We start from the raw sequence: 26,262 nt of genomic DNA, 5'->3' as shown, positions 1-26,262 counted from the left end.
CAAATATAACTATTCAAAATAAACACAGGGGTCTCCACCACGTATTGAGAACTTACTATTTCTGTACTTCGCTCGTTAATACTTTCAACTTCACAGTACGGATCCCAAGACACTTCTAAGTAAGTTGTCTGAGGTCAAATGCTCAGCATAATATAGATATGCATTACTCCAAGACATCTCCATTGAAATCTCCCCTTTTGGGGGCACACTACCTCCCATTTCATTTCTGAACAATGTATCCTCCTTAAGACAGAAACCCCCATGTGAGAGTAGGGACCGTCCATGCCTCCACTGCAGTGCTCAAAGGGCCAGCATCAAGTCTTACATGTTGTTGCTGTTGTGTTTTGCTTTTGTAGTGGGGTCTCAGTACATAGCCCAGGCTAGCCTTGAACTATTAGCTTATTTTGTGCATGTGCACAATCAGGAATGATTACCGCCCCTTGTTATCTAGAAAATTAAATACAAATTTTATTTTGGTGTTCAAAATTTACAAAGCATATTTCTTTTTTTTTTTTTTTTTTTTGGTTTTTCGAGACAGGGTTTCTCTGTGTAGCCCAGGCTGTCCTGGAATTCACTCTGTAGACCAAGCTGGCCTCGAACTCAGAAATCCACCTGCCTCTGCCTCCCAAGTGCTGGGATTAAAGGCGTGTGATACCACAGCCCGGCTACAAAGCATATTTCTATCTCACTGTCATTTATTGTGCATAAAAGACCTTTCAATTCATTTTTCTTTAATATTTTACTTTGTGGTAATTATAGACTCACACATTTTAAAATATAAATATCCTCTATACTTTTTATCTAATAGTAATAATATCTTACTCATAGCAAAAAAATCATAAATGGAGAACTGGCATTGACAACCAATAGAGCGAGCACAGAATGCTCTGTAGCCATCTTTTTAGTAGTCCAGTTCTTCACTTTATCTGTGCATGATGTGTGTTGTGGGTACACAGCCCATGGCTACAACCTGGTTGACTTGAAAAGGTTACTACCTTTCTGTGAGTTCTGGGAATGAACTTGGGTTACTGGGTTTGCACGGCAAGCACCTTTATACTAACTGAATCATCTCACTGGCCCTAAGGGGTCTTCTTTTATATCCACATTTAGTCCCTGCCCTGCCAGACTTCTCTTTCAGTCCCTGGCAAGTACTGAGATATTGGCCACTTCTCAAATGTTACCATGTCTAGGATGCTGAAAGCCCAGAGTGGGGAAGGTGCATGTCTGTAGTCTCAGCACACAAGAAGCTGAGGTAGGACCCTGAGTTCAAAGTCAGCCTGGGTTACATTATTGAGACTCTGTTGCACAAAAATAAAAATAACAAAACAATATTGTATAAAGAGGACAATATACAAATAGGATTACTTCATATAGGAGAAACTCCTTGGAACTGGCTGTTTTCCATGAGCACAGGTATCCAGACTGATCTGGCTAGTTACCTGTCAGAAGTGCACTCATTTTTATGACTACGTAGTATTCCACACATGGATACAGCGCTGTTGGTTTAACTGCTCATCCCCTGAGTGACAGCTGGGCTCTTTCTAGTTTGGGGCTATTACAATAAAGCTATATGCCTTTACCACAGGTTTATGTATATGCAAATGCTCATTTCTCTGGGATAAATGCCAGCAGTGTATTGCTCAATTGTATGGTAGCTCAGAATTAGCTTTTTGATCAACTTCCAAAGCTCTTCGGCAAAATGATTCTCATTTTACTTCTCTTCAACAATACATGAATAATCCATTTTCTGCGCCCAGAGCTACTTGAACAGGAGCCATTGCTACTTTCTATGTTAGTCATTATGATAGGTGCACAGCACCCTGAGAGCTGCATTTCTCTAACGGCTAATGACACTCAAATCCTTTCATGCACTTCTTTTTGTCACATGCAAATCATCTTCACTAAAAATGTCATTTAGTGTGTGTGTGTGTGTCTGTGCACGCATGCATTTGGTGTTGTGTAGCACACACGTGGATGTTCATGTATTACACATGTATCTGTGTTTGTATGTGTGTAAAGACCAGAGGATAACCTTGGCATTGTCTATGTGTTTTGTGACACCAGGAGGCTATAGCCTTGTTACTTTGGGAGGGTGGTGAAGTGCTAAGGTCCCTTTGCCACCTCTCATTGCCTTGTGCTAGGCTAAGTCTAAACTGCCAATGTGATTAAATGAAAACTGTCTAGGCGAGTGGTAAAACACCAGCATCTCTGATGGGTTTCCACAATTACAAGTGCTCTGACTGAATACATGACTATCTCTGATGGAATCACGTAAAGACATTATTGGTAAGTGCTGAAAGGTAGGAGGGGAGGTCTATCAAGAGGTAGTAGGCCATGTGAGCCATGTCCTTGGTGCTGTATCTTACCCTGGCTTCCTTCTCTATCTCTCTCCTGTGCTTCCTCTCTACAACCATGTGAATGAACAGCCTTGCCAAGGATGCCCTTTCCCTTCAGGATAGACTGACACTAATGCTTCTTCTTAAACCATACACCAAAATTAAACCTTGCTTCCCCTTAAGTTACGTGTGCCAAGTATTTGGTCACGCTGGAGTGAAGGTGACTGATATGCTAGCCCGGGGGGAAAGGACGGCTGTTTATTTCCAGGTTAAGCAGAACTCCTAATCCTCCTGTCTCTGTCACCCAGGTGCTGACATTATAGGTGTACTCCACCATCTGTGCTCACAAGGATTTAAATAAACATTAAACAAAAAAAAAAGAAAAAAGAAAAAGAAAAAGAAAAAAACACAGGAATGAAAACCTATAAAACACCTGGCAGATATTAGACTTCAGTGTGAATGTTTTAGGTGAAGCATGTCTCCCTTTTTTTTTTAATGAGATACAAATTCTTTGAGGATGAGGGAATCTCAAATCCCCTCACCTAGATAAGAAAAAGCCTAAAGGTAGAATTAACATCTTTGTTCTGAGAGACATGCCCTTGGTCTACACTGTTAATATTAAACTACAAGCCTAGCCCAAGCCTTGGCACGTGGTCCACATTATTTATGAAACACACAGCTATCCCAAGCCCTCTGCTATGATGTCTGTGTGTATGCTGAAAACGAAACACTGTACTAAAATAATCTCTGACTTGCCGCTTGATGTTTTTGAAGATAATATGTCCTAGTTTGGTAGCTTGCTTTTGTTTTTTGTTTTTGTTGTTGTTGTTGTTGTTTGTTTGTTTGTTTGTTTGGTAGCTTTTTATTTTTTATTTTTTGGCTTGTTTGATGGCAATGGTGAACAATGAACTAAAGGCCTTGTGAATGAGAGGCAAGGACCGCTGAGCTACACCCGACACCAAGGTAAGGGTGTTCAGGTCAGAGAGAAGAGATAGAATCCATGTCACCAGAAGAATGTGCAAAACAGGCTTCGTTATGTTGTAAAAATCACTCTGCATAATAAATATTTCTTTGCTTTGGTAAACTTAACAAGTTTTGTGGGAAAGACAAACCAGCCAGGTTTGGTTTACTGTCCTAGGACAACTTGTTTTCTTTATAAAACCAGGAACGGAGCATTTAACTTACGTCTTGAATCTAATTATGGTTATTTCTCTATTCTTGAAGAAAATAAAATAGAATAGAAAAATAACCTGCAAATGACTTCCACTTTCTATAAAATAACATTGCAGTGTGATCAAACTCTTATCTTAGTTTCCATATAAAAGGCCGAAGTGGGGCCCAGTGAAATGGCTCAGAAGCCAAAGGCACAAGCTGACGACCTCTGTTCAATCCCCAGGACTCGCTTGGTAGAAGGCGAGAATCTGCTGCAAACTGTCCTCTGATCTCCACAAATCTGTGTACATGTTTGGTCTCTAAACACTTAAGCACATGTGCAGGCATGTACTTATAAAGACACACATATAAATAAATAAATAAATAAATAAATAAATAACAAACAAACAAATATTTTTTTAAAAGGAAAAACCACCAATACATTGTCTCTGATTAGGAAGAAACAACTGGCCTCTCCAAGCAGAAGACTGGCTAAGAATACATCAAATATTCAGGAAGCACACAACAAATGAAGCCTGCCTATTTGTGTGACCACACTGGCTACAAGATGAGTAACTACATTTGCTCCCTGAAAATCTGTGGGTTATAGGCTAGGGTTTCTGTCCAGTTTCTAGTGGGTGAAAACTGGCTCCTGAAGCAACTCCCAATTCTGATCCCCTTTGGGACTAATTAAATTGGCAGTCTGACTTATAGATAAGCACCTGCATACTGACTGTGTGAGCCTCTCCCTAGAGATAGTCATCTCCCAGCATGATCAGTAAGTATTATTTCTCCCTTACAAAGCAGAACATTAAACCGTAATTATGACACCGGGCCTTCAGAACCATCACTGGGAGGTCCCACTGAGTGTCTGGCCGGGTCAGTAGGAGACATCTGTGCTGCTTGCTGCTTCAAAAGAGCAACAGCAAAGTTGTGGTATAGACACCTGTATTCTTAGTGTTTTCATAAGAACAACAACGCTCTTGACGCACAATGGGAGAAACTAGTTTAACATTCTTTGAGGGTTTTGGATTTTTTGTTTTGTGGCACTAGAGACCAAACCCTAGACCTTGCACACACTAAGCAAACATTCTACCACCCAGCTACAGCACCACAGGTACAGCCAGCCTAACATTCTTTTTGTTTTGTTTTTTTTTTTTAAGTTACTTTTAGTGTATGTGTATAAGTATTTTGTCTGCATGTATCTGTGTACCTTATGCATGGCTGGTGCCCACAGTAGTCAGAAGAGGGCATCAGATACCATAGGACTGATGTTAAAGCCATTGAGAAGCCATCATATGGGTTCTGGGACTTGAACCTGGATCTTCTGGAAAAACAGCCAGTGCTCTTCACTGCTAAGCCGTTTCTCCAGGCCCTGTCTGTTTATTAATTTTAAGACAGAGTCTCATATAACTCTGACCAGCCTTGAACTTACTATGTAGCCAAGGAAACTTAGAACTCATGATTCCCTGCTTCACCTCCCAAGTGCTGGGATTACAGGCGTGCAGAAGCACACCTGGTGCTGATTCTAACATTCCTAACACTAGAATTACTACTATGTACCTTTGGTTTGGTTTGGTTTGGTGTTTGGTTTTTCAAGGGTTTTTCTGTGTAGTCCTGGCTGTCTTGGAATTTCTCAAACTCAGAGAACTGCCTGCCTCTGCTTCCTGTGTGTTAGGATGGCAGGTGTATACCACCACAGCCTGGCTTATTACTATTTACTTTTATGTATATGAAGAGTTTGCCTGGATGCTTGTAGCACATGGGTGCAGTGCCTGTGGAGGCCATAAGAGGGCGTTGGGTCCCCTAGGGCTGGAGTTAAAGTAATCGAACCTGGGTCATCTGGAAGGAGGAGGACCTTGTGTGCTCTTACCACAGTGTCATCCCTCCAGTCCAGGAAGACTTATTGTTGCCAATGTTACTTGGATCACCCGCTGCCAAGATCCGTTATAATTTTATTAAATCTGTCCTGATCATTTTATATACACATGTATAATACATTCTGAGTGCTGACACTCTCCAGCCTCTCTTATGCCCTCCTGTAGCAATCCTATACTGTGTTTTTCGTGTGTGTGACCAACTGAGTTTAACCAGGGCCACCTATGTGATCATGGGGTTGGAACCAACCATCAGAGTCTGCAGGCTCATGAGACAATGGAAAACGGTTTAAGTTAAATTCATGCTGAACTGTTAAAATACTGTTACCCGTAATTTCTTTTTTTAACTTTTCATTTTATTTATTTTGTGTGTGTGTGTGTGTGTGTGTGTGTGTGTGTGTGTAACCTGTAGGAATCAGTTGTCTCCTTACACCACATGACATGAGACCCAAGCCTCACACTCAGGTTGCCAGGCTGCCGAGCCACCTGCTCACCCTAGGTTCCCTACTCTTTCCATGTGCCACTGTTAACCTAACCGTTTTCCAGAAGAACAACTTTGGCAGTGCCTTCATTGGAATATATTATTAATTCCCAAATGTATTTTCCTTGGCAACTTCCTTCAACAAATAAAGTTGTTCTGTAAACAATATCCTCCCTCCCCTCCCCTCCTCTCCCTCTGGCTGTGATGGGAAAACAGAAAAGAATTTTATAGTACATAGCTCTGCTGGCCTGGAACTTGTTATGTAGACCAGGCTAGCCTCAAACTTGTGATCCTCCTGGCTCTGTCTCTTAAAAGCTGGGATTATGGGCGTGCTCCTCAGTGGCTAGATTATAAACAATTTTAACGGTATTTTTATGAAAAACTAATCGAGTCTTCTTTTTTGAAACATTTTAACATAATACCTCCTTTGTTCTATTGTTAGGCCCCAGCATGTTACAGAAAACACTAAACACTGGCTCTATGAATATCAAATTCACAAGAATCAACAATCACTAAGTTAAATGTTTCACTATGGATAACATGTTAATTGTTACAGTGAAACTGTAACAAAACACGAAATTATTGCAATTGCTGTCTGCCACAGAGAAGCTACAGAGTGCTTCCCTGGAAAGGTGAAGTTAAAGGAAGCCTCTGCAAATCTAGAAGGGAGTGAAGACAGTTGTGTAATTTTCATTACAACACACAAAAATAGGAAATTATCAAATTGGTCACCTAATTTTTACTCCTATTTTACATAATACTTACTAAATTCACCAAAACTTTAAAGATTAGGAAGTAAAATGGAAAACACAGACAAGAGATAAGAAATCAAACTTGAAGAAGCAAAAGAAATCGCATTACTAAACATGGATATAAAGAAGCAGAACTGTGCCGTGCCTGGCCGTGCACACTTGTGATCTCAGCGCTCAGAGGCAGTGCACTGTCAAGTTCAAGACCAGCCTGAGCTGCACAGCAAGACCCAAGCTCATAAACTCAAGGACTAGAGATGCAGCCCAACGCCCAAAGCTTCCGTAACATGATCATAGCCCTGGGTTTGAGCTCTGGAATCATGAAACCTAACCAGAGGTCATAGAAATGTAAGACCACTACCAACATTCCTAGAATAGCCTGTCCAGGAAACCTCCGTTCTAGGCCATGTCCAGAAAATACTCAGTAAAACTGTCACTTTTAGTTGACTTGGGCCATATATCATACGCTGGAAGGCAATGCAAACAATCATCCTACCTCCCCAAACCAAACTAGAAGGCACACATGGTACCTAGATGTTACTTAGGATTGCGAATACCAGCTTGCAGACTTTTGCAGTTATATTGCATCTGCTTGGCTGGGTAATGGAAGCTAGACCTAAAGATTCAAACGATTTTTAAACTGTTCTGAGCTGCTTTCTAAATGCTCCTGAAGAAAAGCAGATTTCATATTCTGAAACACTGTAAAGAGCATTCTAGAAAAGACTGCAGTGAAGCTTTGTAAGTTACTTTACTTTTGAAAGCATCCGTGGCTCCAGGGGCATGGTTTTTGTCTGGATGAAACTTCAAAGCAAGCTTCCTATAAGCTTTTTTCAAATCTTCATCACCAGCATCTTTTGTAACACCAAGGACTTCGTAGTAATTCTTACATTTGTTTATGCTGTGAACAAAAATGATAGGATATAAATTTTAAGCAGGAACATGACGTCACCCTGTTAGAATGGTATAAGGAACGTGACATCACTCTGTCAGAATGGTATAAGGAGCATGACATCACTCTGTTAGAATGGTATAAGGAGCATGACGTCACTCTGTTAGAATGGTATAAAGAATATCTGTAGGTGTGATGCAAGCTGTTCGCTCCATTCTCACTTTGGTAGATAGACTGTTACCCAGTCCATGAGAATGTCCACGCCATCGTGCATTACAGCCACTGAGAGGTAAACCCATGATGGATACAGATGAAGGGCAGTGCACGCACTGCAATTGAGGTGGAAGAAAGAACTGAAAAGTGTGTTACCACTGAGGAGTAAACACTGTGAGAACTTGTTAGTGTACAGTGCAGATGGAGCTGAGCTTGAGAGCAGGGCCAGACGCTACACAGGGGGCCGCAGAGGGACCACAAAGGGACTGCACAGGGGCTGCACAGGGGCTACAGAGGAGCTGTGCAGGAGCTGCACAGGAACTGCACAGGGGCTGCAAAGGGGCCACACGGGGGCACACAGGGGGCTGCACAGGGGGCCAAACAGGAACTGAATAGGAGCTGCACTGGAGCTGCAGTGGCCTAAGGTCTGGAGCCAAAACAAACTAACTCCACATCATTGCTACTGAGAACTTAACCAAGTGATTCCAAAAAAGATGGCAGGTCCTGTGTTAATACAACATTTGAAAGTAACAACAGGGATTAAAAATTATCTGTTATATATGATTTCCATCAATCCATTCCTAGAGATCAGTTAATACAGTTTGTGTTTGAAAACGTTCCCCTACTGACTTGGAGTATTGGAAACATTTTGGGAATAGAGAGAAACACTGAAGGGCTTAGAGAGTTGTGAGGATTCTACAATGATGACATCCTACAACCTGGCATCCCAAAAACTAAGGGTGTCAAGGCTGGAGTGGAGCTCATGGCAGAGGGCACATGCGGCATGCACAGGTGAGGCTCTGCGCTCATCTGTAGCAGCAGGAAAGGAAAAGGTCCCCTTTCCTTTGTAACTTTAGTTATGTTCCATATTCTGTGTCTTGAAAACGTAACAGGTAAGCTAACTGGAAGAGCTAGCCACTAGGAGCAAAACTGGGAGACTATGAGGAAGGGAGGGAGGGAGGGAGGAAGGAAGGGAAGAAGGAAGGAAGGAAGGAAGGAAGGAAGGAAGGAAGGAAGGAAGGAAGGAAGGGAGGGAGGGAGGGAGGGAGGGAGGGAGGGAGGGAGGGGAGGAAAAGAAAGAAGCAGGGAAGGGAAGAGGAGAAGCAGGAGAGGAAAACACCTCACAGACAAACCCAAGAAAGGGTCTAGGAATATTTTTTTTTTCTTTCACTACTTAACGTATTAGCCACCACAGCGCTTGATATACAACCATCTTTTCAGAAGATATTTCTGGAGTAAAGGCGCCTTAACTCTCCCTTTATAATGAAAGCATCCATGACGTTCTATGTGCATGGAAAGGAAACAAGAGAAGGCTAAGATGACAGAAATTACAGTTTTCTCGGAGATGCCAATATTATGGGGTGATCACCAGGAACAGCAGCAGCTGGGGCATGGAGCTGGCCTGAGCCCGGGGGACGCCCTCCATGTTCTGTGCCGAGCCCTCCAAGCTCTTCAGAGCATTCGAGAGGTGAGTCCCTGAAGCCTGACACTCCATGCTGCTGGGTAGACTTCGGTTTTGCTTTGATCTGATTTTGACTGTGTCCTGATTCTTTCCTCTTAGAGTAAGGAAAGCACTCAACTCATTTAAAAACAAAAACAAAAACAAAACAAAACAAAACAAAAAAAAAAAAACCAAACAAGAGCCCACAATTGGCAGAATTTAAACTTTTACAGATACTTTGGAGTTTAGAGAGACTTTGGATATTTTATTTTTGAGATAGAGTCTTAGAGTCCTGGCTGTCCTGGAACTCTCTATATAGACCAGGCTGGCTTCAGATTTACAGAGCTCTTCCTGTCTCTGCCTCCAGAGTGCTGGAATTAAAGGCTTTTACCACTCTGCCTGGCTGACTTTGGATATCAAAAGAGACTGATTTCTTTAATTATTTATTTTATGCATATAAGTACACTGTTGCTGTCTTCAGACACACCAGAAGAGGGCATCGGAATCCATTACAGATGGTTGTGAGCCACTATGTGGTTGTGGGAATTGAACTCAGGACCTCTGGAAGAGCAGTCAGTGCTCTTAACTGCTGAGCCATCTCTCCAGCCCGAGACTCAATCTTTTTTTAAAGATTGTGAGACTTTTAAAGTTTGTAATATATTTTATATTGTGATATTGATATTAATAACACCTTGAGGACAATAAGAAAAGTTATGATCTAACAGTGATTATTTGTACATTTAGTCGACAAAGGGTCGATTGTGTTGGCTAGTTTTATGTCAGCGTGACACAAGCTACAGTCATTTTAAAAGAGGGAACCTCAAGTGAGAAAATGTCCCCACCAGACTGGCCAGTGGGCAAGCCTGGGGTACATTTTCTTGATGGAGAGGACTAAACTCACTGTGCATGGTGCAGCCCCTTGGGCTGGTGGTCCCGAGTCCTATAAGAAAGCAGACTAAGCAAGCCATGAGGAGCAAACCAGTAAGAAGCATTCCTCTGTGGCCTCTGCTGCAGCTCCTGCCTCCAGACTCCTATCCTGACTTCTCTGGATATTGATGGACGACAAACTGTAAAGTGAAATAAACCTTCTCCTCCCAAGCTGCTTTTTTGTCATGGTCTTTATCACAGCAACAGAAACCCTAACTGAGCCAACAGTCTAAATAAAAGTCCTAATCTCCAGAGACTCTTTATCCCAGATATGTTAGAAACTGTGCCGGGGAAGGTGTGGTGTGGGCGGTGGCACTGCAGAGCATCTATGTGCTGGGCGGTCCAGAAGCCTCTGGTAGGATAAGGCTTAGCTGTGGTTGTCAGTGTAGTTTGCTGTCTGCTACTGAGGAGGAAACAGTTCATCTCATCTTGCCTGTAAATCTGTTACTGAGAGAAAACTGGACAGGTACTCAAAGCAGGAACTGAAGCGCGCGCGCGCGTGTGTGCACACACACACACACACACACACACACCATGGAGGAACACTGCTTACCTGCTCACTCACCCTGGCTCATTCATGACCAGCAAACCTTCATAATACAACCTAAGACCACCTGCCCAGGGGTGGCACTCTGTCCTAAGGGCTGGTGTGTTAGTTACGGTTAGTTACTATTGCTGTGAAGAAACACCATGACCAAAAGCAAGTTGGGGAGGGAAGGGTTTATTTCACTCACAGTTCCGTATAACAGTTGTTCATCATCAAACGCAGAAAAGGCAGAAAATTGAACAGGGCAGGAACCTGAAGGCAGGAGCTAATGCAGAGGCTGCGGAGGCGGACTGCTTCCTGGCTTGCTCCCCATGGCTTGCTCCCCATGGCTTGCTCATCCTGCTTTATTATAACACCCAGGACACCAGCCCATGGATGGCTCCATCCATGGTGAGCTCTGTGGGCCCTTCCTGGCCCTTCCCCAGTGATCACTAATTAAAAAAAAAAAAATTATGCCTTACAGCCAGATTTTACGAAGGCATTTTCTCAATTGAGATTCCCTCCTTTTAGATAATTGTAGCTTGGGTCAAGATGGCATAAAACCAGCTATCTCCCATATCAATGAACTCTCAAACTGGACTCTCCCATACCAATGAACAAGGAAGACAATTCCCCACAGATATGGCCACAGGCAAGTCCTATCTGGGCAAACCCTCCATTGAGATTGCCTCCTTCTTCATGGTTGTATCAAGCTGGCTATACAAACTAGCCAGGACAATTATCCACTTCCAGTTGTGTCCCACATATACTCCTTACCCTATGTGGTGGTTTGAACAGGAGTGGCCCCCACAGTCTCATATATTTAAATGCTTGGTCCTTAGGGAATAATGACCTTGATAGAGATTAGGAGATGTGGCCTTGCTGGGGTGGGTGTGGCCTTGCTGGGGTGGGGGGGGCCTTGTTGAAGGAAGTGTGTCACTGGGAGGGTGGGCTTTGGGTTTTCAAATGCTCAGGTCAGACCTATGTTTTGTTCTTGATGCCTGCATGTCTGAATGTAGAAGTCTCAGGTACCTCTGCAGCACCATGTCTGATGCATGCTGCCATGCTTCCCTCCACGAAGGCTACTCCTCTACAAATGTTTTCTTTGGTAAGAACTGCAGTGGTCATGTATCTCTTCACTATAATTTATCTTCCTTTAATTTAAAGAAGTGAAATTTAACAAGATCAGGCCCTATGGTCCCGTACTATAATCCCAGTACTCTGACAGGGGCTAGAACAGAAGGAGTTTAGGATCAGTCTTGGCTCCGAGGCAGGACCTAGTCTAAAACAAAACAAAACCCAACAACAACAAAAAACAAAAGGACAGAGGAAGAGAGGGGAGACTGGAGCTTATCTGGCACTCCGGTCTTGGTAATTCAAATGAGACAGAGCTGCACAGAAATAATGCTGCATGCAACCATAATTGCCTGGTAGAGTTCACGATGATCTACATTTAAATACAAGACGGTCCTTTTATAATGATGCATTAAAAACTTCCAATAAAGTTTGTTTTCCTCAATTTTAAAAATGTTTTTCAACTCAAAGACACAGAGCTTGGTGGCTCTACCGCCTGTTCGATAGTTACACAAGTTTTCTTCAGTCTTACTGTGCGTTCGTTTGCACTTATGCAACCGGAGCAGGATCATTGCGTGGCTTCTCCCCACTGAGCCAAACTGTTACTGAGCAACTTGTTTGCATAATCACCTTCTGGATCAAGACAGAGTACTTTCCTGAGGAAAATCCCCTGTGTATAAATAAAACAAAACACAAAACGACAAGATGCAGGTTCTGGCCTCTCATCTGCTGTCTCACTGGGGCCATATTTAAGAAGTCTACTATGAATATGTACACACTATGCAACTAGGCAACGTACATACAGCAGACTGACTGAAATATTTCAAATAACTTAGGGATTTGCTTAAAAGAATGTTTCACAATTAGATAAAACATTCCATAAGGGGATTTTATATATACAATTTACACTATATACAGACATACAATTTATATTATGTGGAATTTAAGATATAGTAGTGATATTGGTTCACAGAATCAATCTGTAATACAGGAAATGCTTCTGAAGTAGTTCATCTATCAGGAATTGTGATTTTAAACCTGGCTGGACCCTCAATCTGCACTCACTCCATCCCATCCATAAAGACTCTTCCTACCCGCCTCAGCTTTCAACCTCATCAACAGTGTCACCTCCAATCTCAGGGACAGACAGAAGCTTGCTCAGGGCTCAGCCTGGCCAGCTCTAATGACATAGCTGCTTCTGCTATGTGCCATCCCCATTCCCCACCTACTAGAGGCAAGTCCCCTGGCCTGGAGAAAAACAAAAGCAAATACACACACACAGGGGCATGCACACTCAGGCCAGTGCTGAAACAAATATACATATACAGGGGCATGCACACATGCACACCCAGGCCAGTGATAAAACAAATGCACGTAGCCAGGGCCAATGCTGAAACAAATATATTTCTTTTATTTATGTTTTCCTCTCCCATGTGTGCTCTCATACATGTATTCTCTCCCCCTCCCATACATACACACACATGCACACACACACACACACACACACACACACACACACATAGAAGAGAGGAAATACAGACCTAAAAATAACAGCAAATCTGGAATATTATCATTGTCCAAATTTTACAACTATAGTTTTGTTTGTTGGTGACATTTTCAAGTAAATAGGTAATTCTATTCTGCAAGGTGAGAGAGGTAGTCACAAAAACCATAAACAATTAAAGTTGTAATCAAAAAATTCAGGAGGTAGGGGCATCTGGAGTGATGTCTCAGTGGTTAAGAGCACTTGCTGCTCCTGCAGAGGACCCAGGTTCGGTTCCACGTCCTACAACCTTCTGTGATTCCAGGTCCTGGGGAATCAGACATTCTCTTCTGGTCATCATAGGCACCAGGCATGCATACAGTATAAACATATGTACATATAGAAAACATTCATACATATAAAATAAAAGTAAAAAAATCTAAAAAGAAAGAAGGGGGATCCATGGAGCATGTTCTCCTAATATAATATGATGCCTACAGGAAAATACAACTTGGTTTACGGCTGACTTTCCAGCATTCTGTTTCCCTATCGATTCTCCCAAAGTCAGATTCGGCCCAGTGTGGCACTATGGAAGTGGTCAGCGGCTTCGCTTAAGGCCTCTGAAGTGCCTGCTACCATCCCAGCAGTCAAAGGCCCTCCTCCATGGTTTTACCCTGACTCAGGAATCTGTTTCCCTCACTGTGAATTCAGACACAATGATACAAGCAAGCTTCAGCATTCACATATAGAGAGGAAAGAAATAAGATGCAAACATGGATACTGGACTCAAGACAGGGTGACAAGTCGTTTTCCTGACTAGATAGACTCTGAGTCTCAAAGTGTATGTCATACAAAACATGTCAGGGAATCAAAGGGAAAAGATAGAAAAGGACGAGACATAGGGCAGGGACGAAGGCCACCTCTGCTCCATTATTTGGCTCTTCTTCCCTTGGGTTAGTTCAGTCCACTCTCCCTGAGAACTCTTGATTAGCCATCTTCGAATCCATCACCTGCAAACTTCGGTTGCCCTTAACTTCCAACAGGAAACAAAACCATCTATTCAGAGGCATTTTGTACCTAAGAGTTTAGCCTTTTTTCTTTTAAGAAAACTCATTCTTATTTTTAAAATAAAAAGTTAGTAGTTAAGTAAAGCTGTATTTTGAAAACCAAGCTCGTGCTGGGCGGTGGTGGTGCACGCCTTTAATCTCAGCACTTGGGAGGCAGAGGCAGGTGGATTTCTGAGTTCGAGGCCAGCCTGGTCTACAGAGTGAGCTCCTGGACAGCCAGGGCTACACAGAGAAACCCTGTCTCGAAAAACAAACAAAAAAAAAAAAAAAAAAGAAGAAAGAAAAAAGAAAACCAAGGTCCTCACTGCTCAGCTCCACTGACTGTAACTCATGCAGGCGTGTATGGAGAGGCGTGTATGGAGAGGGAGGTTCCTACAACAGAGGGAATCAGGGAATCGCTGTGCGAATCCACAAAGGGGCACCACGGTGTCTGTAAACAAAGGTACCTTACCGAAAAGGAAAAGGAAAAAGGCGCATTGAGTCAGGAAATTGAAAACGTTGCTACCCTAACTCTCAGCCTTCCTCATATGAATTCTCCTATTTTCAACTACATATTACAACAAAGCAACTCATTCTTTCCATACTACAGTCCAAATGGTGCATAGAATCCAAGCTGAAATCATGATTTCAGAGCAATTATTTCAAAAACTCATTGTGACTTATAGCAAATTTAAATGAGTGGGAGCTTCCAGGAAGTTAATCCTTCCAGGCTGATTTCACAATATGAAGCACAGGACACCCAGGTAACCCCTTCATTTCCCTTCTATTAAACTGTGCTTTAAATACCTTTTTTTAAGGCATTATAACATCGATTGGGTCCAATAACAATCAATGATCATGGAGCGGCACACTCTCGAATTCACGCCTACCTGAGCACGCCCTCTACTTGGTCTTTGGTGTAGACTTTCCCGCCTTCACCAGCACCAGATGTGCCCTCCTTCCCGCAGCTGGGCTTGCTCTGGTCGCTGCTCCCTGGAGGTTTTCGGCAATGTGTGCTATTTCCAGCAGTGCTTCCGTTTTTCATAATTATTTCCAATAACGCTGTGTAAAGACAGATAAAGGATACTGAACCTACTCACATCAGGACACAAGGGCTCCAGAAAAAAGACAAAGCAGACAAAATGAGGTCTTCTGGAAAGAGTGAACGTGGCTTCCCCTCCTTTCTATTTTTTTTTTTTAATTGGGGAGGGGAGAGTGCTGTTTTATTTTATACAAAATAAAGATATTTTTGAAAGGCTGGAGAAAGAGCATAGCAGTTAAGAGTGAGTACTGCCCTTGCAGGGAACCCACATCCAGCTCCCAGCACCCACACCAGGTGGCTCACAGTCAGTCACTTACACTCGAGTTCCAGAGAATCCAGCACCTTCTTCAGGCCTTTGGTGGCACCAGCATATACATATACACATAAACACAAACGTACTTAGAAATAAGTATTTTTTTAATTTAAACAAAAAATAAGAAGAATACACCACTTAAAGGCATGCACTAAAGAAAGCATACTATTATGTTTACAGTTCAGAAAGAATGAAATCATGTCCACATGTGCAGAGGCACAAACATGAACCGCAATCCACCGCTGGATGAATAAATATAAACACCAAGTGAACAAAGCAGCAATAATGCCTAGAGTTTACTTTAAAATAATTTGGGAAGCAGAGGTTTAGCAGTAGGCATAGAAGAACAATGAGGTAAGGCTGGACCACACATTCCCAGTAGTTAACGATACATGGTGCCGTAAGATGAATCATACTGTTTTCTTTTATGTGTGTATGTGGAAGATATGAAATTTTCGGTAAAAACTAAACTGTAAATAGTTAAGCTTAACAAAAGGACAAAAGATAACAGAAAATTCAACATGATGGTAGTTTTAACACATTCCGATAACTGACAGAAATTAAGGATGGAATAATGTAAACTTCAAATTTATACAGCTTGAACTAATTAATGTTCAAGATATTAAGTCCAACTGCTGGTTTTTTGTTTTATTTTATTTTGTTTTTATAGACAAGGACTTAAGTAGCCTAGGGTGTCCTAGAACTTGCTGTATAGTCAAGGATGACTTGGAACTTCTGATCATCAAACTTCAAACACCCAGGACTTCCATTACAGGCATGTGCCACCAAGCCATTTAAGCTGTTGTAGGGGTTTAAGCTTTTGCTTGCAAGGTAAACACTCTATCCACTGAGATGTATCTCTAGCACAAAGGAGTAAAAACTGAGTGTTATCTCTAGACCGCAAAATCACTTCTTCAAAACTCAGCAAACCAGTGTCGTGTGAACTACAATGCAGGAGCAACTGTGCTCACCTTTAAAGAATAAATCAATTACAAAAATGTAATTTAAGGCTGGAGCAGTGGTGCACATCTTTAAGAGGCAAGAGGACCTCTGGGACTTTGAAGCCAGTCTGGTTTCCACAGCAAATTCTGGTCTAGCCACGGTTAACAAAGTGAGACTTTGATTCAAAATCAAAGAAGAAAGAACTGGAAGGAGGGAAGGAGGAAGGGAGGGAGGGAAAACATAACTTAAATCACAATAGGTTGAGAAGCAGAACATACATCATCAAGCATAATGACAATAAATAGAAACAAATATCCACCACAAGGAGGACCATCCAGACAGTAAAAATCTACCTGGAAATAAGAGGACACTAAATATTAACATGACTGTCACACAGATAACGAGAACACATAATGCCTAGAAGCCATGCACAAAAGACCACATAGTATATGATTTAATCATCTGAAAAGCACAAGGCCTGGAAATACAGTTCGCAGGCAGAGGCCAGCCTAGCTAGCCCTGGATTTAATCTCCAGCACCACTGGAGTGGGACTGTGGAGGCTGTAGATACAGAGAAGGGAGAGATGGAGGAGAAAAAAACCACAGAAAAACAGAGTAAGTAAACGCACTATTTGAAAGTAGATTGGAGGTGCTAAAGAGATGACTCAGCAGTTAAGAGCTCTTCTAGAGGTCCTTAGTTCAATGCCCAACAACCACATGGTGGTTCACAACCATCTATAATGGAATCTGAGTCCCTCTCCTGGTGTGCATGAAGACAGAACATTCATATATATAAAATAAATACATAAATAAATCCTTTTTTTTTTTTTTTTTAAAAAAAAGGTAGATTGTTTTTTGCCAAGGGCAGGGGTCAGTAGGTCAGTGGGTCAGAGGAATGTAATATGAGACCAGGCATCCAATGAATTGTTTTATTTCCAAGGTTGGGAAGTGTTCCAGAATGATGGCAACAGTTGCACAATTCTTTGAATCCACTAAAAAACACATTTAACTGTGTACTTTAAATAAATCCATTATCTACTATGTAAATTATGTCAATAAAACTATTCTACATATATAATCATAGTTGTATATTAAAACTTTCAGCTACTGTTGGCAAACTTGCAAAAAACATAGCTATTTCTTATAGAAATTTCTACCATTCTTTTTCCATGGCTAACAGATAAAAGGCCATCTGACAATCTAATTGTAGGTGATATGGTAAACTATTAGTTATTAAGAAAAATATAAGAACTATTATACAGCTAATTTTCAGCTAGAGTTCAGCCTGCATTTAATATAATTACAATGGAATCAGATTAGTGCATGTAGTTGCAGTGATTCACAACATGTAAATAGTAAAACTTAAAAAAAAAAAAAGCAAATGTAGATTAAGCAGTTCTCAAACCCCAAATTCTCTGCTCCTTGCTGCTGCAATAACAGGAATGTATCACCCTGCCAAGCTAGGAACTTAAAATTTAAATTTCTCTAAATCTCAAATAAAACCAAAGAGAACTAAGTAGTAAAATCACAACCTCATACACAAAATCCCCTAATATATGATGACGGGAATGAAGCATCAACAGGTCAAAAGTTATGTGTGGGTATTGAGTGTCTGTGAGAAGCAGAGAACTATTAGAGGGCATCTGCCAAGGTCACAGATAAAACATCACTTATCCAGACCACAGGCAAGAAAAATACAGAAGAGTGAGGAATGGCTCATACCACAGAACAAAAGAAACTAAATAACCAATGGGCATTACAACCGCCGCTGAGGAAATACACAAAAAGGAATGGGTTTCACCCACTTATCACAGCAGGAGGGCCTGGGCCATGCTTACAGTGAACTGCAGGGAACAAAATGCAGACTGGAAGGGAAGAAACAGCAACAGCAGCAGCAGCAGCAGCAGCAGCAGCAGCAACAATAGTAACAACAACAGCAACAACAACAACAGCAACAGCAACAATAGCAACAACAGTGGCAGCAACAACAGCAACAATAGTAGCAACAGTGGCAGCAGCAACAACAAATGAACAATGAAACTGCAGAGAGGAACAGGGAGGACACAAGAGAGATTGTTTCCTAGCTAGATAGATGTACTTTTAAATATTGTACAAAACTAGGAAGATCTCTGTATATTGGAAAGGCTAAATAAACAAACATCACATAAGTAATAAGTAAATAAGTAAACAGGAAAAGAGAATGATCAAGTTCAAACACTTCGCAAAGGGTTGGCATGTAAAAGGTAAGTAAGTGTGACTTCTAAAGACCATCAGCGTCATCACAGACTGGTCAAACCAGCAGCTGACAGAGAGACACTACTCTGTAGGAAACAACAGTCAAAAATGCAACTAAGAAATCACAGACCACAGGCGAGAAAAATACAGAAGAGTGAGGAATGGCTCAGCAGAAAAAGATGTTTGCTGAACAAGCCTGACCACCTGAGTTCAATTCCCAGAACCCATAGAAAAGTGGAGGAGAGAGCTAGCTCCTTAAAGTTGTCATGCACACACGTGTATCCCCCAACCCCCAACCAACACACAATAAAAGAATAGGAAATCAAAGGTGGGGGACCCATCCAAAGAGACATGGTTAGCTGGGCATGGAGACACAGAAAGCAGAGCCAGAGACAAGAAAATCGCCACTAACTCAAGGGCAGCCTTGTCTACACAGTGAGTTCTGGGCCAGCCCAAGCTAATAGTGAGACCATAACTAAAACAAAGTAAGACAGAGACAGCTAAACTGGGCTTGAGGATGCACACCTGAAACAACAGAACTTGGGAGGCTGAAGCAGGAGGGTCTCAAGTTTAAGGCCAGCCTAGACTATACAACCCTGTCTTTAAAAAACAAAAACGCTAGAAGAAACAAAGTTATTTAACAGTTCAACAAGTACTAACCAGAGAAATAACATGTATAAAGGTTAGAAATTTTAAAAATGGAAAATAGAAAAACATTGAAGTGGTAAATACTTACTATAAAGAAAAGACAACACATGGAAAAGAGAAAACTCAAAGAAAAAATATGAGAAATAAAACAAGCAGTAATTAGAAGACTTCTGACATATAAACAAAAACATCTAAATGACATAATAAAATATCAGAAAGCCTAAAGTAAATGACACCTGAGATACATTCAAGTAAAGTTAGCTGGGCATCTACACAAAAACAAAACCCAGCAAATCAAATGACTTATACAGAGAAAAGTTAGACTGTCCTCAGACTTTGCCTATCATTGGCACGTGCACAAGACCCTGGTATCACACTTGTATACCCAAGACAAGAAAGTATGAGTACGAGGATGAGTGACTGACATGGTGAGCCCTGACAAATTTCTTGACAGGATCTAAGGATGACTGACAAACAAGCTCTGGGGGGATTCTCCAGATGAGCTCAACTGGGGTAGACAAAGCTGCTCTACCTTGGGCAGCACCGTTTCATGGGCTCGGGTCCTACACTCCATAAACAGGTGAAAGCAAGCTGACCACTAGGATTGATCTCTCTGCTTCCTGACTGCAGATGCACAGGACTGAACAAGCTCAAGCTCCTGCTCTCATGACTTCCCTACTGCGGTGTGCTTTCCCACGGACTTGTGACCTCAAATAAACTCCCTTCCTTAAACTGTTTCTGTTGGGTATTTTATCCCAGCAACATGTACAATAACTTAATACAGCCACCAAACTTTAACAGTAAGGTTACAAGTAAATTGTCTTCAGCATTCTAGAACTTAGTTCCACAAACTCTCACGCTATGACCCACTACTAGGAAACAAACTTCAAAGTTCCAAAATAATTACATATACCGTGGCATGAGGACTGGTGGCAAACATCACATGGATATTTACTGAATTAAGACGGACGAGCAGTTGAGAGAAGATGGTGTGTAATAATACTGTGGTCTGACGCTATAAATAATTTTCAAATATTCTTTAAATAGTGGGCTAAAAAGTTACAGGATTACTTGTTCATCCTATAGCTTTTGTCAGCTAGGGTTGGCAGGGCCTACTGGCTTGGGCCAAGAAATTTTTTTTTTTTTCAAAAAACATTTTTGGGATCAAACTGGCAACCACTGACAAACACATGATGAGAATGACATAGCCTGCATCTATGGGATCAAGGAGTTGACTTACAACATACAAAAACAGAAAGTGGGAGCTACATTTCTCATTCATTGAAAGCAGAAGAGACATGGAAATAAAGATGTGGGTGTGGTGGTTAGAATAAGAATGGCCTCCAAAGGTACATCTTTTTTTTTTTTTTTTTTTTTTTAATCCTTCATCACTAGGGAGTGGCACCATTTGAAAGGATTAGAAGGATTGGTGTGGTTTTTTTTTTTTTTTTTTTTTTTTTTTTTGTTTTTCCAAGACAGGGTTTCTCTGTGTAGCCCTGGCTGTCTGTCCTGAAACTCACTCTGTAGACCAGGCTGGCCTCGAACTCAGAAATCCTCCTGCCTCTGCCTCCCAAGTGCTGGGATTAAAGGTGTGCACCATCACTGCCTGGCTGGTCTGGTCTTATTGGAAGAAATGTGTCACTGAGGGTGGGCTTTGAGGATTCAGTACACAGCTCTCAGGTACTGCTCCAGCACTATGCTTGCCATGTCTGCCTCCATGCTCCCTGTCATAATGACAGTGGACTACTCCTCTGAAAAAGCAAGCAACTCCCAATTAAATGCTCTCTCTTATAAGAGTTGCCATGGTCATGGTATCTTTTCACAGCAATAGAACAGTAACTAAGACAGTGAGGAAAAACAATGTTGAGAAAGAACAATGTTGTACTGGACTGGAAATGAGAGGTGAGTATGGGTATATGTGTGTATATGTATGTTACAGATACCAGAACATATATAAAAGTAATATAGACATTAAATACATGGGAGCCAACACAAACAACATATATACATACAAGTATACCTTATGTATTTCCCAGTTACAAAGCAAAACAAAAACAAAACATGTGCCCCCTTTTTTTTAATACTAAGGGATACAATGGGGTCCACTCACAACATTTAAATGAATGCATGAACTAAGGGCCTAAATGTGGTTATTATAATGTGGTTATGTACAGAAGTCCTTATCTTATAAACGATATCCAGAACTATTAAGCAATGGGACAGCATATTGACAACTACTCTAAACAGTTTGGGGAAATAGACAAATTCTATACATGTGTAGAACACAGGATGACTACTTCATAAAAGCCTGAAGCCTAACTTAACCATTTGTGAAGTAGGTATTATTCAGGAGAGCCTTGCCTTACTTTATACTTGCCATTCCTTAACCACAGGGCTAGGTCCTACAATGCTGCTAGTCAGGCTCCTCACTGTGAGAACAAGAATGTATTTGTCCAAGCTCAGGTGCAGCTTTGTAAATAATTACAATGCGTAAATGCGGAGAAAAACACATTAAAAATTTTAAACTGTTTTTCATCATCATTCTGGCAGGTTAGTACTGACTACATTCTTCTGAAACTATTATGTACATGATACAACATGAAACAAGATAGTAATCCAGATGTAACCGGTGATTGTCATGGGTTTCCAAGAACCAGGACAACATCCAAAGAAGACTGAAATACAGGTTAACAATGTGTGAGCAAAGAACTCTGAAAGCTTATCTTGAATTAGAAGGAATGATATACACTCAGAAACTGACTATCTTTAAAAGACACAATGCCAGCTAGGCCCAACGGTGCACATCTTTAATCCTAGTACTTACTAGACAGGTAGGCCGATGTCTAGAGTTCCAGGCCAGCCAGCCTCATAAAAAGAAACAAAGAAAACAAAACCAACCAAACAAAACAGAGACAGACGTGCACACATACATACATCCCTACAACCCACTATGCATTTCCCAACACTATGCTTTGACTAGAACCCCAAACAACGAACAACTAGGTCACAGTGTCCCTCGTACTGTGATGCTGAAACACCATTTTTCCCGAATAGAAAACAAGATTGTAAGACACAGGGCTGATTCCAGATCTAGCACAGGAAATACACAGAGGAAGCTAAAACAGTTATACCAAAGAGCTGCATAATTAAAGACAGCTAAAAAGACAGAAGAACCAGGAGCTTCATCTGTTTATTATAAAGGGATTCCCACTGACCAAAGACATCAAAAATAACAAGCAGCTGTCTGGAGAGAAAGAGACCCAGTGTCTTTGCTTGAAAACAGAGCAAAGTAGCCAGGTGAGGTGATGCACACCTTAATCGCAGCACTTGGTAGACAGAGACAGGCACATCTCTGTGAGTTCAAGGTCAGACTTGTCTCCCTAATGAGTTCCAGGATTGCCATGGTTATGTGTTAAGACCTTGTCTCAAAAAACAAAAACCACTACCACCAAAACCAGACAAAAACAACCAAGCCTTTGGTATGTACTTCCAACATGAACTGAGTGCCTCTTTTTTTTTTTTTTTTTGATTTTTTCGAGACAGGGTTTCTCTGTGTAGTCCTGGCTATCCTGGAACTCACTCTGTAGACCAGGCTGGCCTCGAACTCAGAAATCTGCCTGCCTCTGCCTCCCAAGTGCTGGGATTAAAGGTGTGCGCCACCCCCGCCCGGCGAACTGAGTGCCTCTTAACAAAAGTGTTTCAACTAAGAAATGAAGAAAATATTTTTAAAAGCTGTGGAGCCAGAGAAATAGTCCTGTTGGATATTAACATGTGGCCACAAAAATTCTATGAATAGAGTTGAAGGCTGTGGTAACTATTCTCAGTTTTCAACTTGACTATATGTGGAATGAAGTACAATCCAGATATGGAGTGATGTTGAGACACAGGCTTTTGATCCGATCTTGAGGCAAGATGACACATGCCTTTACCTTCTGCTGGAAGCCTATATAAGACAATGGAAGAAGGAACCATTCATTCATTCTTCAGCTGTTTGCCCTCACTCTACAAGCACACCCATTCCTTGACTGGCACTGGAGCCAACTTCTTTGGGATTCCAACTTATACAAAAGACCAGCTGAGACATCCAGCCTCATGGGACTGAGCAACTACTAGGTTCTTGGACTTTTTATCCATATGTATCTATATACATACACACACACACACACACACACACACACACACGAGAGAGAGAGAGAAATAGAAAGAGATTCATTCTATAAGTCTTATGACTCTAAAGAACCCTGACTAATACAAAGGCTGTCTCATTCTCTTTTTTTGTTGTTTTGTTTTTCAAGACAGGGTTTCTCTGTATAGCCTTGGCTGTCCTGGAGCTCACTGGGTAGACCAGGCTGGCCTCGAACTCAGAAATCCGCCTGCCTCTGCCTCCCAAGTGCTGGGATTTAAGGTGTGCGCCACCACCGCCTGGCAGCTGTCTCATTCTTAAAGCATCCTTCCTGATACACTACACATGTGCATTAGCAGCTGGGCATGGGGTCATGCTAAAACCGGCTGCTTTAGATTTGTCAGTAGTTACACTGACAAATGAAAATTTTTCTATCATTCAATGCTCAGGGGCTCTCTATCTAACAATAGCAGTATGGCTGTGTGTGTGTGTGTGTGTGTGCATGCTAACTCACACAACGGTAACTAGTCCTTGGATCCACTAAGTTAAAAACCAGCATAGGACTCAATCACCCATATGGGTGCAGGGTACTCAGACCTCCAGTTTCAGAGGATCTGAAACTACGACCTTCATGGGCCCCAGTATACACATAACACATACAAACTAATGCAAGTATGCACATACATAAATAAGTAGATAAAATTTTTTAATTAACTAAATGAAATTGGAACAAATTCTACTACTTTGGAACTTAAAATCCAGTTTTATTATCTTAAATGTGGAACTAGGAAAGCCTTTGTATTAGCAATTTCTACATTTATGGGAAGATAATGATTTATAATTATTATCTAGTTCTAGATGACAATGCGGGCCGGAGCTGAAGCAGAATCAGGAGGGCCTCTGTCAGCTCCAGGCCAGCCTGATCTACATGGTGAGTTCAGGGTAGCCACAGTTATATAGTGAGTTCCTATCTCAATAAAAAACAAATGAATAAATAAAATGTATTCTATTGCTGACATGCTGAAGATAGTCCTTTATAGCAAACTATATATATATTTTTTTCTAATCATCATTTCCACAGATATAATGCATTTTGTTTTGTCAATTCTCACTAGTAGACATTTACAGTCTTTCAAAAAAATTGGTCAGAATCATGATTACATAAATTTTACACAGTTAATTTAATTTTAGACATGCTTTATCTGTGAGTTCATTAACACAGAACACATTACATGTACCTATAAAAGTCTTATTTAAGGCAGGAAAGACAGCTCAACAGTTAGGAGTACTGGTTGCTCCTCCAGAGAATCTGAGCTTAATTCCCAGGACCCAACAGCAGCTCTGCAATCATCTGTAGCGTCCAATGCCTTCTTCTGCCCTACATACGCATACACATGTACTCCCACACAGACACACTCACAAAACTAAATAATAGTTTATCTAAAAGAAAACTGAGGCTCAGAAACAAATGGTGGGCCTGGAACCTAACTAATTTGGTAGAGTGCGTGCCTAGCAGGCATGACATCAAGTTTGACCCCCAGCACCCTATAAATCATGTGTGGTGATGCACATGTGTAAAATCCCAGCACTGGAGGCAGGAGGATCAGAAGATAAAGATCATTCTCAGCTACCTATAGCATTGGAGGCTAGATTCTATCTGAGAGAGAGAGAGACAGAGACAGAGAGAGAGAGAGAGAGAGAGAGAAAGAGAGAGACAGACAGAGAGAGAGAGAGAGAGAGAGAGAGAGAGAGAGAGAGAGAACAAGAGAGAACACAAAGAAAGAGAACAAGGGGGGAAAGGGAAAGGGAAAATCAAACAATTGAAATTATACTATCATCATTCTGCCCAACAGATTAACTCTCCTCTAGACTAAATGCCATGACAAAAAAATTTTGTCATATTACCACTTAATCCCTAAAACACTGGCACTGGGCTCAGGAGATGGCTCAGCTCATAACTGTCTATAACTTCAGTTCAAGGGGATCCAATGTCCTCTTCCCATCTCTGAGGGCACTGGACACACACAGTGCTCAGACATGCACTCAGGAAAAACATCCAAACATGTAAAATAAAATAATAAACATCATGCTACCTGGCACAGAGAAGTATGTGTTTGATAAACATCTGTGAATAAATAAGCCCTCACTGTTTCGTGATAGAAATGGGTATTTAAGGCACACAGTACTAAGTCCAAACCCAAACACTTCAGTGTGAACATCTGAAGTAGTCTCACTGGTAACGGAAATTCCAAAGTCATTTTCTAACACTTAACTGGATGATACATAAATTATTGTTTTAAATGTTCTTACCACTGAATTTTAATTATGCCAACTAGGAAAAGAATGGAATGATCTTTAAGGAAATAGGATGTACAATGATTCAGATGCACATCATATTTTAAAATCTCTTATCAGTTTAGTTGTGACAAAGGGAGGGGAAACAATCTATTTTGTATTAAATACAAAGTAACAGAACAACAACAAAAAAAAAAGACAGAAAAATATGTATCATCTCTTGCATGGATGAAAATAAACTAAAAGGATTACTTTAACTGTTGCTAAGCAGGTAACATGTACAAATTATCCATGCAATAAATGTATCTACTTAATTCATTATAGTAGATGCTGAATGAGGTTTTTCTGTGGTTATATATCATCATTTGGTTCAAATTGCCACTGTGTTCTTAAAAAGAATAAAGTATGCTCTTCTCTAAACAAACAAACAAGGACAACAACAAAAGTATACTTGTCAAACATGGTGGGTG

General features: G+C 41.2%; 1 protein-coding gene across 3 annotated transcripts in view; it reads right to left on the bottom strand.

Moving 5' to 3' along the window:
• Positions 1-26,262, bottom strand: part of Dnajb14 (DnaJ heat shock protein family (Hsp40) member B14) — a 36,697-nt gene that overhangs the window by 6,305 nt on the left and 4,130 nt on the right. For 2 of the 3 annotated variants that reach the window (XM_034501319.2, XM_076933287.1), the window contains exons 2-3: positions 15,085-15,256; positions 7,348-7,493 (exon numbers count right to left, since the gene is read on the bottom strand). In XM_034501319.2, coding sequence (XP_034357210.1) covers positions 7,348-7,493; positions 15,085-15,256 — 318 coding nt within the window. The remainder of the gene's footprint in view (positions 1-7,347; positions 7,494-15,084; positions 15,257-26,262) is intronic. The other variant, XM_034501320.2, reaches the window with a different exon arrangement.

Source organism: Arvicanthis niloticus, chromosome 4 (assembly GCF_011762505.2).
Source record: "Arvicanthis niloticus isolate mArvNil1 chromosome 4, mArvNil1.pat.X, whole genome shotgun sequence".
NCBI lineage: Eukaryota > Metazoa > Chordata > Mammalia > Rodentia > Muridae > Arvicanthis > Arvicanthis niloticus.
Note: the sequence above shows the minus strand (reverse complement) of the source record. Positions and strands in the feature narration are given on the sequence as shown.